Source organism: Chiloscyllium plagiosum, unplaced genomic scaffold (genome assembly GCF_037043375.1).
Source record: "Chiloscyllium plagiosum isolate Xiang-an unplaced genomic scaffold, Cpla_swu_hap1 HiC_scaffold_4, whole genome shotgun sequence".
NCBI classification, from domain to species: domain Eukaryota; kingdom Metazoa; phylum Chordata; class Chondrichthyes; order Orectolobiformes; family Hemiscylliidae; genus Chiloscyllium; species Chiloscyllium plagiosum.
In genome coordinates this window covers 110,432,286-110,451,926 of record NW_028270142.1, presented here as the reverse complement: position 1 = coordinate 110,451,926, position 19,641 = coordinate 110,432,286, and the positions used below count along the sequence as shown (strand labels likewise).

The 19,641-nt window shown below is 42.3% G+C and overlaps 1 protein-coding gene across 1 annotated transcript in view; it reads right to left on the bottom strand.

Annotated features, from left to right (window-relative positions):
* The window catches only part of ccdc12 (coiled-coil domain containing 12), an 88,413-nt gene that overhangs the window by 25,617 nt on the left and 43,155 nt on the right, over window positions 1-19,641 (bottom strand). The window contains exon 2 of the mRNA XM_043687963.2: window positions 1,989-2,068. Within this exon, the coding sequence (XP_043543898.1) occupies window positions 1,989-2,068 (80 nt within the window). The remainder of the gene's footprint in view (window positions 1-1,988; window positions 2,069-19,641) is intronic.

Genomic DNA, 19,641 nt, shown 5'->3' with positions numbered 1-19,641 from the left:
TTAGAAATCCCTCAACAGTGAAAAATTGGAAGCAGCTGCAAGCCTCCAGGTGTCATTAAATAGCATACTATTTGCCTGGGAAAAGTCAGCTGTGGTCTGATCATTGTGAACTCTACACATTTCTAAACAGTGATGTTTCAACATGCTATTCCTTCCCTCCCAAAGTAGACTTAATAGACAAAAGATAGGCCATTGTTTTGGGTAGACACTCACTACTAACTGATTAATTCACACCTTTACTAGTCTTTTATCTATCCAAGCTTGTAGGCAGGCTCTGAGTCATGAGGTTACACTTTCAAACCCCACCCAGTGAGCACAGAATCTAATCAGCACTGTGCTCAGTGACAGCCACGTCACCAATGATACAAATTGTTCCAATGAGACTTTAAATCTAGATCCTGCTTGCCTGTACCTGTACTGACTTGGCATCATAGATCCCATGGCACGCTACCAAAGAGGAGGAACAATGTTCATCCCTCAACTATCACCACGTCAACAGGAGGCTCACTGCTGTTATGAGATTTGATAGGGAGGTGCCGGTGTTGGACTGGAATGGACACAGTTAAAAATCACACAATCCCAGGTTATATCCTGGTGTTGTGAGATTTTTAACATTATGAGATTTGTCATCCCAAAAAGGATTGTCACATTTGTAGAACTGTCACCATAAGTGCTTCAAAAGTCAGAAGTCACATGACACCAGGTTATAGTCCAACAGGTTTATTTGAAATCACAAGCTTTCTGAGCGCTGCTCCTTTGTCAGATGAAGTTGCACTTATTATTGCACCATTCACCTGACGAAGGGACAATGCTCCAAAAGCTTGTGATTTCAAATAAACCTGCTGGACTATAACCTGGTGTCAAGTGTCTTCTGACCTTGTCCACCTCGGTCCAGCACCAGCACCTCCACATGCGCTTCCAAAGTAGTTAACAATTCTCTGCAAGTGCAATAAACTTTGGAAAGATTCAGGGAAGTTTGTGAGGATGCTACAAAAGTCTTCTTCAACAGATCCTATTATATTATATTTCAGCTGTACAAGCAGTCATCTGCTAGTACAGAACTTGAATATTATTGAAAAAAGTTTGTTTTCTCAAAGTTTTTCACCTTGCACTCATTAGGATAATTCACAAGGATACCAACTTAGCAAAAGAAGCATTTCTGTTGGTTATACTCATTCTCTGTATATTGCTTATATTCTATTCTTACTTCAGAGTTCTAATACTTTTAGTTTCCACTTAGTTCCTTCCTGCTGTACTTTTTGCCAAACTGTAATCTCTTTCAAAAAATACTTAAAATGGGATTGAGGTTTTAAAAAATGTTTCATCTATTTGAAATGTACCAAGAGTTTTAACTGTAGTTAACTCATTTCAAATAAGATTTTAATTTCAGCAGAAATCCACTGTTTGTAGTATCAGTTCCTACTCAGAGGCAACTATGCTTTACCTAAATTGCTCAGTTAACCCAGCAAGTCATTGACCCACAAAGTGAGGGAAGATCATTGTAATCAAGCCAACCTTGTCCCAAGATAGCTTTGCTTTAATTCATAGGATATGAGCTTAATATTTATTATGCATCTGTGCCTGCCCTCGAGGAGATGGTGGTGGGTTGGCTTCTTGAACTGCTGTGGCCACTTGGCCACATTTAATAAGTGAGCAGATTAATTTTTAAATTGTTAAATTCCCATCACCTCCCCATCACTCCCAAAGGCTCTGACACTGTTGTTTCATTATGGCTCCACAACCCAAAGCAGTTCTCTGACACTGTGGACAAGAATGAAGCACAACAATAAGTAGTGCTGAATGGTAAGTATAAAGTATACTCAATGTTCTAATCTTTATGATCTCAAGATTCTCCACCCTGATGAGTCTAATAGTCACACAAAGCCAACTGGCGTCTGTGGAACTGCAACATCATACAAGTTAGTGTGAAAAACAAGGGAAAGTTTGGGTAAAAATGTTAAGACAGTCAGTAAATGCAATCTGCTCACCGGTGCTTCACCTCCTCATTCGTATCCTTGTCTTCTCTGAGCTGTTTATTTTCTGGCTCTCCTTCATCTTGGTTTCGGTTCTAGAGATCAAAAAGTAAAGAGTAAATTGATTCCCTTTGCCTGCAGTGCACTACTGTTCTCACATTAAGTCAAATAGTACAGGAACAGTTCAACTCATCCATGTCAACCAAGTTTCCCAAAATAAACTAGCATTTAATGTGCAACCAGATTGCAGTTCATTCAATTCTCCAAATAGAATTCACATAATCGAGGTGAAAAATGCATCACTTTGTACCGGAGTAATTTATTGATTCTAAATTACATGTTGGAGCTATCAGAAAAGCATTTTAACCTTTTTAAAACCTGCTCAGTCCAGTCTTTAAAATATAAATCATTGTTATTGGTGTTAGACTTCACATGGCAAATGTGGCCTCATGAAAAATGATGACCCAACTAACATGCTGTAGCACACACAATGTTGATGGTCCCATACCACGACAAAGATCAGCTGCTGCACAAGGAGAGGAGACAGAACGAGAGGAGTAACAAAGTTGAATGACCAGGAATGTCTATTTAAATCCAAGATGAAACATTAGTGTGCAATAAACTTTGCTCAACTTCTCCTGTCAACTCCATTACATATTCTGGAAACTTTACATGTTGTCCTCGCTTCACTCTGGCCTGTGTCTGGTCTCCCACAGCTCTCTCTTTGAAGTAAGCTCACCAAGCTCCTGTTCCTTCATACCCACATTCTTTTCTTTCTCTTCCATTCTCCCTCAAAATTGTTTGACCTTCCTTCTTTCCATGCCATTCTTCTGAGGTCAAGTATCCCTCATACTCCAGTTTCTGGTTTCTTGCTCCCTTTCTTCCAGCACGCATTGTATTGGACATGCAATATAGCCTGTTCCTTAATAGCCAACACATTAAACTAAAGATTTACTTCTATTTAGGAATGAATGACTGAATGATATTGGAAACATACATGACATTTTCTTTGGTCAAAAAATATGCAAGTCACCAGTAAAATAAATATATGGGCTGAAGAACTTCTGTTTTAAATGAAGGACAGGGAGCAAAAGAAAAACTTTACAATAACTTTTTCAAATCCTGGGTAGAGTCAATGTTAATGCAGAGACATTTACAGACTCTGACATGATACACTGTATATTCTTGTTCCTTTCCTTGAATGTATCCCATAAACATTCAAAGGCATGACCATTTATGCTAACAATTAATATTCTGAGGTGCTGGTTCTGACATAAATATGAACTGTGCTTTCACTTCCCTGAATAGCCTACAGGCAATCAAAGACAACTCAAATCTTCCAAATGCAAAAGCATGTCCTAGCTTGTCTCTCATACTTGCTAAAAACAAGTACAACTCAAATGCATTCACAAAGTAAATTAGCTCCCCACCTACATTTTGAAATGTTTGAGCAAAGAGCCAAACTCTTTCAACCTCAGCAGGTGTTAACTATCATCCACCCGGTTTCCATGTCAGGTATGCTAATAGCTGTGACACAGCCATTTGCTTCCCTCTCCACATTTTGCATACAATCTGGGAGGCAGTGTGAGACCCAAAGTTAACATATCAGAGTCACAGAAGTGTGAGGGTGCGGAAGACAGCTACTCATCCTGTCTTGCCTGCATTGCTTTATTAAACAAGCATCATTACTTATACAAAATTCTGCTTTTTCCTATAATCAATAATAGAATGTATTGAAATAATCATCCAATGGCTCTTGAATGCCTCAACTGAACAACATAGTGGACATAATGTAAACTCAATAATATAATGATCAACTTGATCTCAACAATGGCAACATGAACTTTCAACCTATATCCTCAATTTTGGAGAATACGGAATAGGACAATTACACCATCCTTCCAAACCAATTTGCATCTGCAGGCAGGTTTGTGAGCGCTTCGAGTGTAAAGTCTAGTTGTTAAAAGTCTTTCACTGACATGGAGAGGCATAGAACAGGAGCAGCTAATTAAGTATTCCAAATAGTAAAAAACACTCAAATCTATGTAAAGTTCACAAGCCTGCAGATTAAAAATCCTTTCTCTCACACTAAATTTTAGATGTTAAACTGACTTTCAGGGAGAGTTACTCAATGATCAATTGAAAATTTCAAAAAGGAACTCATTTAAAAAATGTAGAAAGAAAGGAAACTGAGGGTTCAAAGCATGGGTTTGACATTTTTTTGAATGGGAGGTAGAGGAAGGAAATTATCACTTGTTAAAGTGGGAAGTTATATGGAGATACAGAAGCAATGTTCGCAATATAATCAAATGCTGAAAAATGTGTTGCTGAAAAAGCGCAGCAGGTCAGGCAGCATCCAAGGAGCAGGAGAATCGACGTTTCGGGCATAAGCTCTTCTTCAGGAATGAGGAAGGTGTGCCAAGCAGGCAAGTAGGGAGGAGGGACTTGGGGGAGGGGCATTGGGAATGCGATAGATGGAAGGAAGTTAAGGTGAGGGTGATAGGCCGGAGAGGGTGTGGGGGCGGAGAGGTCAGGAAGAAGATTGCAGGTCAAGAAGGTGGTGCTGAGTCCGAGGGTTGGGACTGAGATAAGGTGGGGGGAGGAGAAATGAGGAAGCTGGAGAAATCTGCATTCATCCCTTGTGGTTGGAGGGTTCCTAGGCGGAAGATGAGGCGCTCTTCCTCCAGGCGTCGTGTTGCCATGGTCTGGCGATGGAGGAGGCCAAGGACCTGCATGTCCTTGGCGAAGTGGGAGGGGGAGTTAAAGTGTTCAGCCACAGGATGGTTGGGTTGGTTGGTGTGGGTGTCCCAGAAACGTTCCGCAAGTAGGCAGACAGCCTCCCCAATGTAGAGGAGGCCACATCGTTTACCTGGACCGTCTCAGACTCCTCCCTCCCCTTCCTAGACCTCTCCATTTCTATCTCAGGCGACCGATTCAACACAGACATTTACTATAAACCAACTGACTCCCACAGCTACCTAGATTACACCTCCTCCCACCCTGCCCCCTGTAAAAACGCCATCCCATGTTCCCAATTCCTTCACTTCCGCCGCATCTGCTCCCAGGAGGACCAATTCCAATACCGAACAACTCAGATGGCCTCCTTCTTCAAAGACTGCAATTTCCCCTCAGACGTGGTTGACGATGCTCTCCACCGCATCTCCTCCACTTCCCGCTCCTCTGCCCTTGATCTGCCCCTCCAATCGCCACCAGAGTGCCTCATCTTCTGCCTAGGAACCTCCAACCACGGGATGAATGCAGATTTCTCCAGCTTCCTCATTTCCCCTCCCCCCACCTTATCTCAGTCCCAACCCTCAGACTCAGCACCGCCTTCTTGACCTGCAATCTCCTTCCCGACCTCTCCGCCCGCATCCCCTCTCCGGCCTATCACCCTCACCTTAACCTCCTTTCATCTATCGCATTCCCAACGCCCCTCCCCCAAGTCCCTCCTCCCCACTTTTTATCTTGGCCTGCTTGACACACCTTCCTCATTCCTGAAGAAGGGCTTATGCCCGAAACGTCGATTTTCCTGGTCCTTGGATGCTGCCTGACCTGCTGCACTTTTCCAGCAACACATTTTCAGCTCTGATCTCCAGCATCTGCAGTCCTCACTTTCTCCTAATATAATCAAATGCTCAAAGGCAAAGTGTACAATAACACAGTGATTATAGTACTAGACTATTAAATCCCATTATCAAAATTTGGTGCATGGGATGCAGATTAAGCAACCTACTTAGTCCTGGATGGTATCAAACATTGAGTGCTGATGGAGCTGCACTCATCCAGGCACGTCAACCTGTATTCCAGGAAGAGTCACAGCTTAGAAACAAAAGAACACTTCTACTTTGAAAGCACCTTCCATCTCAAAAACCTTACATTATACTCAACATAAAATGAATTGTGAACCATGAAATGCACAGTGTAGAACACCAAAACAAAACAGACAAGGCGGTGGATTGGCAGAAAGCAGGGACATGAAGTCCAATGTATGAAGTGTGAGCTGAGGCATTTTCATAGGAACATGACTACACAAAGAGACACTATAAAGTAAGAGTTACAATTCTTAAGGGGGTGCAGGAGCTGATAAGCCTGCTTTAAAGATAGCAGGACTGATGAAAAGATATAATATTCTGGGCATCAGGTACAAAAGCAAGGAGGTTATGGTGAACTTATATAAGGTACCTGTTCAACCTTAACTAGAGTCTTGGGGTAGTTCTGAGCACCAAACTATCGGAAGAATTTCAAAACATGGAGAGAATGCCAAATAGGCTTACAAGACTGTTTCCAAAGATGAAAATTTTCAATCATAAAAGATAAATTGGAGAGGGTGAGACTGTTCTTCTAGGACAGAAGGCAAAGAGGACTTAGGAACGAAGTTTCAAAATGGTGAGAAAACTGGATGCAATAGATAGAAACTGTTTACACTCATAACAGGATCAAGAACAACAGACAAAAATTCAAGGTGGTTTGCCAAAGTAGCAAATTTTATGCAAGATAAAACTTTTTCATGTAATGAATAGTTCAGGTCTAGAATGTACTGCCTGGAATTGCAGTGGAGGTTGGTTCAATTAAAACATTCAAGAGGGTATTAGATAATTACTTGAATAGAACAATGCACAAGAGTATAGTGAAAAGGAAGAAGACTGGCACTAAGTCATAGTGCTCATTTCAAAAGCTAGTGTAAAAACAGTGGGCTCAATGGCCTCCTTCTGAATTGTAACACTTCTATGTTCCTGTGAATGCATTTGAAGTCCAGGAAATATAATATTTATTCAATGCTGAGATAGACAAATTTCTAATCAGAAGCAAAGCCAAGCATTATGAGGAAAATGCAGGAAAAGTAGAGGTGAGAATGATTAGATCAGACACGATTTCACTGAATGCCAGAGCAGACTTGATGGGCCAAATGGCCTATTCTCCTTCCCCATCTTCAAGTAGCCATTCTGCTCAGGATAAGTGCTCACATTAGTTAACTTTTCTTGGCAGTCAGTTTAGGGAATAAATATTGGCCAAATTCCAAACAGAGGTTTCTGCATTATCTCCAAATATCCAAGTTTGATTAATTCTGCTCCTAACTCGTATTACACTATAAAAGAAACTTCAGTGCTACAAAACAGTGGGGACAGCCATAAATTGTGAAAGGCTCCTGAAAAATGCGATTTTTATTTCTCTGAAATAGAGTCTTGAGATCTTTATCTTATAGACCACTGGAGGAGATGATGATATAACATCGTGATCCTCAGTAGTGCATTGACGACACCATCCGAGAGGTTGCACATTAGTCTGGAGTGCAACCTGGACCAACAATGTTATGAAGCACACTGACACGCACACACACAGCAAGACATCAGTTAAAAGTGAACATTTTTTTGCAAATCAAGTAATCTGGAAAATGTTTTCGGGAGGGACCAGTTAAAGTAAACAGTGTAGATCGAAGACAATGATAGGAAATGGCTACATTCCTGGCAACATGTGAAATATAAATTGCACATTTATGAGGTAAATATTGGAACAGTTCAATCTGCAGAACATTACAGGAAATAATTTAAGGAAGACTGTTTTCAGAACAAAATTAAATTCTATTAAAGGGACTTAATCTCTTGCATTACAGTACAAGAGCAAACTGCATGACTAAATACACACCCTGCCCAGTTGCAAAGTCCTCCTCATTACATCTGGAGAACCTGTGCTAATACTGGGAGGTGCACACCACAGTCTAGTCAAAAAACAGCCTGACACACTCTCAGAATCATACCTTATAGGCAACATAGCAAAATCCTCCAACACCATTCTTAGTTACATCTATCCCACCAGAAGGACAGTCCCATCAAAGAGACTGGGAGCTCTCAGCGTTAATTCTAAATTCTACATGGTCTCATGACATCTGGACAAACCCGGGCATGGAAACCACCTACTGATTATCTCCACTGCCCTTCTTCAGCTGGTGAATCAGTATTTCTCCATGTTGAACACCACTTAAAAATACTGAGGACAGTAATCACACAGAACACATTGTGGGTCGGGGCCATCAACACCAGATCCACATGTTGGCAAAGGAGAAACCATGATGGCATGTTTTATGTTCTCTTGTTATATTTGCACTGTTTAATCTTCCATTTCAGTTTGAGTAGAGCTAGCCAATGGATCAATAGAACTGAAAGGTCTTGCCCGAAACTCTCCTGCTCTTTTGATGTTGCTTGACCTGCTATGCTTTCTCCAGCTCCACATTTTATCGACTCTGACTTTCCAGCACCTATAGTCGTCGCTACTTTCAATAGAACTGGTACTGACGAAGCTGAAAAACATATCTGCCAGAAAGTGTGCAGCAATTGGTGAGGGAACCTATCAAATGCAGGTGTACTGGTACATGACAGTCTTGGTAGGAGCACCCATTGTACAGTGTTGTACAGATGAAGTCCCACCTTAATACTGATATCTTCCTGCACTGTCTTGTGTGTCACGACCAACATTCTAAATGGTAGAGACTCAGAAAAACCCAGCAGCGCCCCCTATCTTCTAAAAGATGGGTATGGATGGGTAACACATGCTAGTTTGCTAACAATGTTCTCAGCCCATGAATGAATAAAAACTTTAGTTTAAATTTTGTTATCAATATAAAATATTGGAACAATTTAGTTTCTCTTTTTTTCTTTTATGCAAGGGGATGTGGGCATCAAAAGACAGGCCAGCATCTATTGTTCATCCCTATCTTGGAGAAGGTGGTAGTGAGCTGTCTTCTTGAACTGCTGAACCCCTCTATACCTCAAGGAGAAAATACTGCAACTCAGTATTGAAGAATTGATAATTAATATACGCAATGTTTGATTTACAGTCACAGGTGGATAAGTAATCTCACATTCAATAATAAAGGAAACAATGATTGTTCTCAATGCTCCAAGATATAATCAGACAGAATTCCCCTGCTCCAATATTTAGCAAGACCTGCTGGCAAAGACACATGTATATACACCAGTTGAGGGTAGGATTCAGCTTAATTCTGGTGGTGATTGAACATTGATTATCCATACTCTTATTAAGAATGAGAGAACTGCTACCACTTGCAGACATATGCAATATCATTGGCTAGCTCCACTCAAACTGAAATGGAAGATTAAACAGTGCAAATATAACAAGAGAACATAAAACATGCCACCATGGTTTCTCCTTTGCCAACATTCTAATGACGTTTTTGGAATTGGGAATATACATTCTAAAATAATGTCAATTGCAGGCTGATGCTGACCTGCTCCCTAACCAGAGGATACAAATATAGGATTTTCCCTCACTGAAATAAAATTATTCTCATGATGTTGGCAGTGATGATTATTAAAAAGGAATGCATTTTTTGTTTTTACAAGTATTGATACCATGACAAATGGATAGAGGCTGAAGCTCTCTCGACCACATATTTACAAGTCCGGTATGATTATTGGTTGGGAAATACTGAGGCATCAAATATTTTCCAAAGGAACAGTGAAGGGAATTTCCCAGCATCTGATGTAGTTGGTTCACGTTAACATTTCATACCATGTCAACAGGCCTTGCATACTGTGGCCAAATCATAATTCTCATGCATGAAATTAATCATGTAAACTAAACATGAGGAACTTCCCATTCCAGATTTGGCATATATTATGGCTGTGTCAATTAAAAATGATCAGAAGTAGAAGTAATTTAGTCATGTGGCTTTGCAACCCTCCCCAACTATGGAATATGGGTGTCACACCATTCCTGCCCTTGTGACAGTTGTGACAAGTCACCTTCTTGACTTACTATAATTTGAGGGAGGGATTTGAGTCAGAAACAATTGTACTAAACTTACATAGAGGTTATTACAAAATAATGAGGGTGGAGCAGGCTGGAATAGACTGGGAAAGGAGTTTAAGGAACAATTGCAGACATTTGAGAAAATAGTTTCATGACTCACAGCAAAGATATACTCCACAGACGAAGAAAGAATCTAGGAAGGCAACAAGTCAACCATGGTAAACCAGGGAAGTCAGCGTTGCATTACACTGAAGAAAAATCATTCCATGTAGCAAAGAGGAGTGGTAAACTAGTGGATTAGGACCATTTTAGAAACCAACAAAAGATAACCAAAAAATGTAGTAAGGTTAGTAAGGTGGTAAGTCTTAAGATATAAAGATTACATTACATTACATTACAGTGTGGAAACAGGCCCTTCGGCCCAACAAGTCCACACCGACCCGCCGAAGCGAAACCCACCCATACCCCTACATTTACCCCTTACCTAACACTACGGGCAATTTAGCATGGCCAATTCACCTGACCCTGCACATCTTTTTTGGACTGTGGGAGGAAACCGGAGCACCCGGAGGAAACCCACGCAGACACGGGGAGAACGTGCAAACTCCACACATAAAGGTTAGATCACATGGGATCCAAGAAGAGTTAGCCAATTGGACACAAAATTGGCTTGACAGTAAGAATCAGAGGGCGGTGGTAGAGAGTTGTTGCTTTGACTGGAGGCCTGTGACCAATGGTGTTTTGGAAGGATCAGTGCTGGGGCCATTATTGCCTCTCATTTATATAAACAAGCTGGATGAGAATACAGGAGACATAGTTAGCAAGCTTGAGAATGACACCTAAATTGGTGGTATGGTGGATTGTAAAGAAGGTTGTCCACAGTAGGATCTTGATCAACTGGGCCACCAGACTGAGGAATGGCAGATGGAGTTTAATTTAGATAAATGCAAGGTGTTGCATTTTGATAAGACAAACTAGAGCAGGACGCACACAGTTAAGGGCCCGAGGGAGTGTTTTCGAACAGAGACACCTAAGGGTGCAGGTACATAGTTCCTTCAAAGTAAGAGGAAGCAGACAGGGTGGCTTGGTACACATGCTTTCATTGATTACAGCCTTGAGTATGGAGGTGGGATGTCATGTTACGGCTGTACAAGACAGTGATTCGGCCACATTTGGAGTACTGTGCACAATTCTGATCACCCTGATATAGAATGTATATTAGTAAAGTGGATAGGGTGCAAAATATATTGACAAGAAAATGATCAAGAATGGATGGTTTCAGTTATAAGAAGAGGCTGGATAGGTCAAGTTTTTTGAGTGGAGGATAGAAGGCTGAGGGCTGGTGAGTAATCAAGGTCTTGTCTCCAGGATAAGGAGTCCAAAACTCGAGGGTATAGGTTTAAGACGAGTCATTGAGATTTAGAGCATGAAACAAGTCCTTTGGCCCAATTTGCCCAAGCCAATCAGTTTTCACAATTAAACCAGTCCCATTTGCCTGCGTTTGGTGCATGTCCCTCCATATCTATTCCATCTCTGCCAAATATTTCTTCAAATGACAAAGTTGTACTTGCTTCCACCATTAACTCTGGCAGCCCATTCCAGACACTTATTACCGTGTGTGGAAAAACGGGTCCCTCTGGATCCTGTTGTATCTCATCTCTCTCACCTAACGCCTCACCACAGGCTAAGATTCGACAAGAGGGTTAGACAGGCAGTACAGAAGCCTTCCCTGACCATTCCTCTGTAAAAAATATATTCCGCTTTGGATAATATCAAGGGAAATGGCCTCTCAGGGGAAAGCAGCAATACCCAAATTTATTGCAACACTGTGGTCTCAGCTGCACTGGGGAGGAGTAAAAGGTGGGAAAACAATGACTTTAGGAGATTCAAGTGTAAGAAGATTAGGCGTTTTGGTGGCCTCGAGGATGGTACGCTGCCTCCTGGTGCTCGGATGAAGGATATCTCAGAGTCTATCAGACATTCTAGAGGGGAAGAGTGAACAGCAGGTGATCGCCGTACACATTTGTACCAATGACATCAGTAACAAAAGGGTGAGGTCCTAAAAGCAGACTACAGGGAAGTAGGAAATTGAAAATTAGGACCTCAAAATTAGTGATCTCAGCATTACTACCAGCACCATGAGCTAGTCAGAGTAGAAGTAGCAGGAAACAAAATAAAAACTGCAGATGCTGGAATTCAGAAACAAAAACAGAAATCACTGGAATAAAACACAGGAAAAAAAACAGGTGGCAACACCTGCACAGACCAAGTGGAGCCAAATATCCCGGACTCTGAAGAGTAACTGGATCTGAAATGTCAACTGTGCCCTCCCTCCACAGATGCGACAAACCCGCTGCATTCCTCCCCTGCCCACTCCAAGCAAACCCTGCAGAAAAACAAGATATATCAGAGGAATACATGGTGCAGGGGTGAAGAGTTTCATATTCCTGTAGCATCAGGATTGGTCCTGAGCTGGTGGAACCAGTACAACTGGACAGCTGACACCTGAACACAACTGGGGCTGATGCTCTGGGGGATTTTGTGCTAAACCAGTCCGGAAAGCTTTAAAATAAAATGGCATGGGGATGGTAACCTAGGCAAAGACAAAGTCAGGACTGCAGATGCTGGAGATCAGAGTCAAAAAGTGAGGCGCTGGAAAAGCACAACAGTCAGGCAGCATCCGAGGAGCAGGAGAGTCAACGTTTCAGGCATAAGTCCTTCATCAGGAATGTTTGGGGGGTGAGGGAGGGCTGCTGAGACATAAATAGGAGGGTGGGTGGGGCTGAGAGGAGGTGGCTGAGAAGGCAATAGGTGGATGCAGGTAGGGGGTAATGGTGAAACACCTCATCTGCTGTGTCCGTTGCTCTTTATTTGGTCTCCTGTACACCGGGGAGACAGGATGCCAACTCACAGAATGTTTCAAAGAATATCTCTAGTGCACACGCACCGAACAACCCCACCACCCCACGGCTGAATACGTCAACTCCTCCTTCCATTCCACCAAGGACATGTAGGTCCTGGGCCTCCTCCATCACTAAAACCTAGCCACCAGACGCATGGAGGAACAACACCTCATCTTCCTCCAACCACACGGCATCAACGTCGATTTCACCAGTTCCCTCATCTCCCGTCCCCCCCACTTCATCCCAGATCCAACCCTCCAACTCGGCACTGCCCTCCTGATCTGTCCCACCTGTCCATCTTCCTTCACACCTATCCGTTCCACCCTTACTTTGACCTATCACAATCACTCCACCTCCATCCACCTATCGTCTTCCCAGCTACTTCCCCCCCACCAGCCCCAACACCCCCCTATTTATCTTTCAGCCCCCTTACTCACCTCCCCCCTTCACTGATGCCTGATGAAGGGCTTTATTCCTGAAACAGCAACTCTCCTGTTCTCGGATGCTGCCTGACCTGCTAAGCTTTTCCAGCACCTCACTTTTCAAACCTATGCAAGGAGTCAGAGGAAAAGGAATTAGGGACAAGAACAAAAGACATCAAGGAGAATAAGTGACAGGCAAAATAAAAATCAATAGCCAAGATCAAACAGAGCCACGGTGAAAAAGAATGAGAACAAGATAAGTACATTAAGTACATAAGGTTTGTGGCTTAATGTACAGAGCATTCATCATAAAGTAGGTGAATTAATCATACAAATCATGAAAACAGATATGACATAATTGGGATTACAGAGACATGGATGAAGGATGAACAGCGACACCAACTGAACATTGAGGAGTACTTAGGAAGTATGGACAACAACCAAGGAGGTTTAAAAGGGACCTGAGAGGCAATTTTTTTCCCACACAGAAGATCGTGCATATATGGAACAAGCTATCAGAGGAAGTGGTACAAGTGAGTACAATTACAAAAATCAAAAGATGTTTGGACTGGTACGTGGATAGGAATGGTTTAGAAGCATATGAGTCAAATGCAGGCAACTTAGGATATCTGGTCAGCATGGATGAGTTGGGCTGATGGATCATCTTTTGTATTGTATGACTCTAAAAGGGAAAAATTAAACCGAGAGGTTCACCTTGCAAGTAATATCAAGTTGGCCAGCAAGAGCTTCTTTAAATACATAAAATGGAACAGAGAGGCCAAAGTGACCATAGGTCACTTGGAGGATGAGGCTGGGGAAAATATACTGGATGGAAATTGCAGAGGAGTTGAATAACTAGATTGCATCAATTTTCACTGGAGAAGACATTAATAGCATTTCAAAATTTCTAAATATGTAAAGGGCAAAAGGACAGGAAATAAACACAATAATTATCACAAAAAAAAATTGCTAGGGAAATGTTTGGAGCTAAAGTCCCCTGAACCTGATGGGATGAATCCTTAAATAACTAAGTAGCTACAGAGATAGTGGATGCACTGGACATAATCTTCTAGGAATCCTTGGATTCTGCGTAGTCCCAGAAGATTGGAAAGCTTCTGATGAACCAGCTTTAATTAAAAAGGAGACAGCAAAAAACACAGGCAACTTAATGCAAGTTAACTTAATATCTTTTATTGGGAAAATGTTTGAGTCTGCAGAGCATTTACAAATACATAATGTGATCAAGCAGAGTCAATAAGGCTTTATGAAGTGGAAATCATGCCTGACAAATTTACTAGAACTCAATGGGGTGGTAACAAGCAAGCTAGATAAAGGAGAAGCAGTGGATGTAACATTTGAGAATTTCAGACTGCATATGACAAGGTGTCACACATTTGACTAATTAATAAGATATGAGCCTGTTGTGTTGGCGGAGGTTTATTAGCATGGACAAATGACTTGTTAACCAATAGAAGGCAAAGGATGGTGATAATGAGGGGTATTTTCAGGATGGCAACCTGTGGAGTATGACAGGGGTCAGTGGTGGGGCCACAATTGTTTACAATATATTATAATTGCTTGGATAAAGAAAGTGAATGCACTGTAGCCAGGTTTGCAGAAGGCACAAAAATAGGTGGGAAAGCAAGTGATGAGGATGACAACGAATCTGCAGAGAGACAGAAGCAGGTTAAGCAAGTGGGTAAGAATGTAGCAGATGGAACACAATATGAAAAAATGAGGTTATGGACTTTGACAGGAAGAACAGAAAGATTCGTTTTTATTTATATCAAGGAATACTGGAGGACAGAAAAGAGAGTTGGAAATCCTCAAGCAGGATTCATAAAAACATGCATACACATTCAGTGGATAGTAGGGAAGTCAAATGGAATGGTGGCCTTCAAAGGGAATGAAGTATAAATGTAGAGACGCTTTGCTAAATACAAGGTACTAGTCAGACCACAGCTGGAATATGCTAAACAGTTTTGGTACCCTTACCAAAGGAAATATATAATTTCATTGCAGGTAGTCTATCAGACATCCCTAATGAAGGGCCTATGCCCGAAATACCGACTCTCCTGTTCGTTGGATGCTGCCTGACCTGCTGTGCTTTTCCAGCGCCACACTTTTGATTCTAATCTCTGGCATCTGCAGTCCCTAGAAGGGTTCACTAAACTAATACCAGAAATGGAGAGATTGTCTTAAGAGATTGTGTTGAAGAGGGACTGTAATCATTGAAATCTAGAAGATTAAGAAGCAACCTTAATGAAACATACGAGATTGTTAGGGAATGTGACAGCAGAAAGATCGCTTCCCCTTGTGAGATAGTCTAAGACCAGAGGGCCCAATCTGAGGATGAAGGGTTGCACATTTAAAACAGAGTTGAGGAGGATTTTCTTCTCTCAGAGGGCAGTGAATTCGTAGAATTCTTTACTGCAGAGGGTTGCTGAGGCTGGATTGTTAAGTATATCCAAGGCTGAGATAAACAGATTTGTAATCAGTAAAGGAATCAAGGATTATTGAGGAAAAGACAGGAGAGTGGAATTGAGCATTATCAGATCAGCCACAATCTCATTGAATGGTAGAACACATTTCATGGATTGAATGGCCTACTTCTGCTCCTCCGTCTTAGGGTCTTATGCAGGCCAAGAAACTGGGTCAGTAGTCCAGGATTTTGACAGCTACAAAATTAAAAACCAGTACTTCCAAGTCAGGGTGACATTTGATTTGGGACGGAATTTGCAAGTGTTCCCTCACATGCACCCGTCAGTCTTTTTTTGAGACAGCACAGATGACAGTTGAAGAGCAGCTATCAAAGAAGAATTAGCAACTTTGTGGCAGTGCATTTTGCAAATAGTTTGCACAGTTGCCACAGCGAAGAATGAGGGACAGAGTGAATGTTTAATGGGATGGATGATTTCCAATCAAGTTGCCTTTGGGTAAGTGTGAGAGTAGATTTAATGGGTCAACCATTGCTTGTCAGGTTGCTCTGGATCAGTTAGTTGTGCTCAAGGATGAAATGTGTGAATTCAAAGATGAATTTGGTTAAATTTCTGCTCTTTGACCCGGATAAGACCTGCCCTCTCATTCCTCTCCAGAATAATTTTCACATTTTACAACTGACCTGTCACTTTTTCACCTTGGCAGGTGATGTCCTTTAAATCAGACATTACACTGAGGCCCAGTGGGCCTCTTTCAGTAGCTTCAAAGACCATGCAAGACTCTATGACGAGAAATCTGAAGTCAGCCCAATGATCTGGCTAACATTTATCGCTCACAACTAAATAGATAAACTGTTCATTGATGTCATTGTGAGATGTTCCTGTGGCAGAATGGCTATTGCATTGTGTGACAGTAAGGAACAAAGTTATTGTATTTCAAACGTAAGTTCACAAATTATTTTAAGATGTTCGAATGTGATTAAAGGTTTATACCAACAGTATAGTCCTATTGCTGTTAACACCTAGATGACAGTATCTAGGAAGGGTCTACCATCTTGTCCACCAATTTCTCATTTAAACACGTTGACCTGATTTTGCAACTGTCCAAACATTTGCTATACATGTAACTGCAAGAGAATAGACTTCAGCATTCATATGGATAAATATACCATCCCCAGGGTTGTTAAGCCCTTCCAGCCTCATTGTGACAATTTCCCAGACAACATAAACATCATCCCTTGATATGCCCTTTCCCAACAGCAGGACAGACTCAGCAGAAGTCCAGGCGAAGTAGTTTATAGTTGGGAGGGAGTTATCCTGAGTGTGCTCAACATTAACTCTAATGGCTTCAGATTAAAAAAGAGCAAGGAAGCATACTGCTTATTACCACATACCATCCTCCCTTGGCTGTTGAATCAATACCCCTCAGTACAAAGGAAGGACTGATGGTGGCAAGGGCACAAAATTAATTAAGGTCAGGGATTTCAATGTCCACTACCAAGTAGGGCTCAGCAGCGCTACTTCTGATTGAGTTGGTTGGGGCCTAAAGGAGACAGCTGATAGATCAAGTCTGCAGCAGATGGCGAGGATACCTAGAAGAGGGAAAAACATACTTGACCTCATCCTTATCAATTTGCTGGCTGCAGACGCATCTGTCCAATAGTCTCCATTGTGTTGTGTGGCAATATCACCATGCCAAATGGGACAGACTTCAAACAGATCTAGCAATGCAAAACTGGGCATCCATGAGGCACCATGGACCATCAGCACAACACTGAACTCCAGAACAATCTGCAACCTTTTGGCTGGAATAGCCCTCATTCAACCATTACATCAGCCAGAGGATCAATCCTGGTTCAATGGACAGTGGCGGGTAGCATGCCAGGAGCAGCATTAGGCATACTTGAAAATGAAGTGAAGCTACCAAACAGGATTACTTTCTTGCCAAACACCATAAGCAGCATGTGATAGACACACCTAAGCAATCCCACAACCAATGGTACAGACCTAAGCTCTGCAGTCCTGCTACATCCAGTCATGAATGATGGTGCATAATTAAACTACTCACAATTAAACTACACAAATATCCCCATCCTCAATGAAAGAAGAACCCAACACATCAATGCAAAAGTTAAGGCTGAAGCATTAGCAGCAATCTTCAGCCAGAAGGAAGTGGTGGAAGCTGGTACAATTGCAACATTTAAGAGGCATTTGGATGGGTACATGAATTGGAGGGGTTTGGAGGGATATGGGTCCGGTGATGACAGGTGGGACTAGATTGGGTCGGCATGGACGGGTTGGACCGAAGGGTCTGTTTCCATGCTGTACATCTCTATGACTCTAAGTGCCAAGTGGATTATCCATCTCAGTCTGTTCCAGTGATACCCAGCATTACAAATACCAGTCTTCAGCAATTATGATTCATGCCACATGATATCAAGAAGTGCAGGCACTAAATATTGCAAAGTCCATGGGCTCTACAGAAGTCCAGCAATAGTAATGAAGACGTGTTCTCAAACTTGCCAGTTCCCTAGCTCTTGCAGTGCAGTTAGAAAGTGGACAACTACCATGTGGAAACTTGGCCAAGTGAATCCTGTATACCAAAAGCAAGAGAAATCCAACCTGGCCAATTACAGTCCATGAGTCTTCTCTCGATCGTCAGGTGGTGTTGGAAGGTGTCATCAACAGTGCTATCAAGTAGCATCTGATCAGTGACGCACAGTTTGGGATTCACCAAGTTCACTCAGCTTCTGACCTCATGACAGCCTCGTTTCAAACATGAACAGAAGAGCTGAATTCCAGAAGTGAAGTGAGAGTGACAGCCCTTCACATCAAGGCAGCATTCAGCCAAAGGTGACATCAAGGATCCTTAGCAAAACTGAAATCAATGAGTATCAAGGGTCAAATTCTCCACTGCTTTCGGTCAAACCTGGCATAGAGGAAGACGGTTGTAGTTGCTGGAGATAGCCTAGAGCTGGGATGACCTATCTCTGAGGGAGATCTAGTGTCCTCGACCCAAGCATCTTCAGTTGCTTTATCACTGTGCTATTCTCCATGGTAAGGTCAGAAGTGGAGATGTTCCCTGATGATTGCACAATGTTCAGCACCACTCGCACAGCTCAGGTTCTCAAAAAACCCATGTTCAAATGCAACAAAATCTGGACAATATTCAGGCTTGTACTAACAAATAGCAAGTAACATTTACACTACACAAGTGCCAGGCAATGACCATCTAAAGCAAGAACAACTGAACCAGCACCCCTCGACATTCAATGGTGTTACCACCACTGAAACTCCACTATCAACATTCTGAGGACTTACCATTGACTAGAAACTCAACTGGAGTCATGTAAACACGTAAGGAGGGCACAGTGGCTCAGTGATTAGCACTGCTGTCTCACAGCACCAGACACCCGGGTTCAAATTCGGTCTCAGGAGACTGTCTATGTGAAGTTTGCATATTCTCCCTGTGTCTGTGTCCATCCAGGTGCTCAGGTTTTTACCCACAATCCTAAAATATGTAGGTTAGGTGGAGTGGCCATGCTAAATTGGTTGCAGGGATAGGGCAGCTGGGTGGGATGCTCTTTAGAAGGCTGGTGTGAACCCGATGGGCCAAACGGCCTACTTCAACACTGTAGGAATTCTATGATAAAGACACAATGGTGACAAAAGCAGGTCAGAGGCGAGGAATACCACAGCAAGTAACTCAACTCCTGATTCTCCAAAGCTGTTCACCATTTACGAGGCACAAGTCAGGAGTATGATGGAATACTTCCCAACTGCCTGGACCAGTACAGCTCCAACACTCAAGAAGCTTGACACCACCCAGGACAAAGCAGTCCGCTTGACTGGTACCACATCTACAAGCATCCATTCCCTCCACCACTGGCATTCAGTAGCAGCAGAGTATACTGTCCACAAGATGCACTGTGGAAATTCACCAAAGATCCTCAGGTTGCCCCTTCCAACCAAAAGGACAAGGGGAACACCACCACCTGCAAGCTCCCCTTCAAGCCACTCATCATCCTGACTTGGAAACATATCACGGTTCCTTCAATGTCATTGGGTCAAAATCCTGGAATTGACTCCAAAGGGCATTGTACGTTAACCTACAGCACATGGAGTGCAGCAGTTCAAG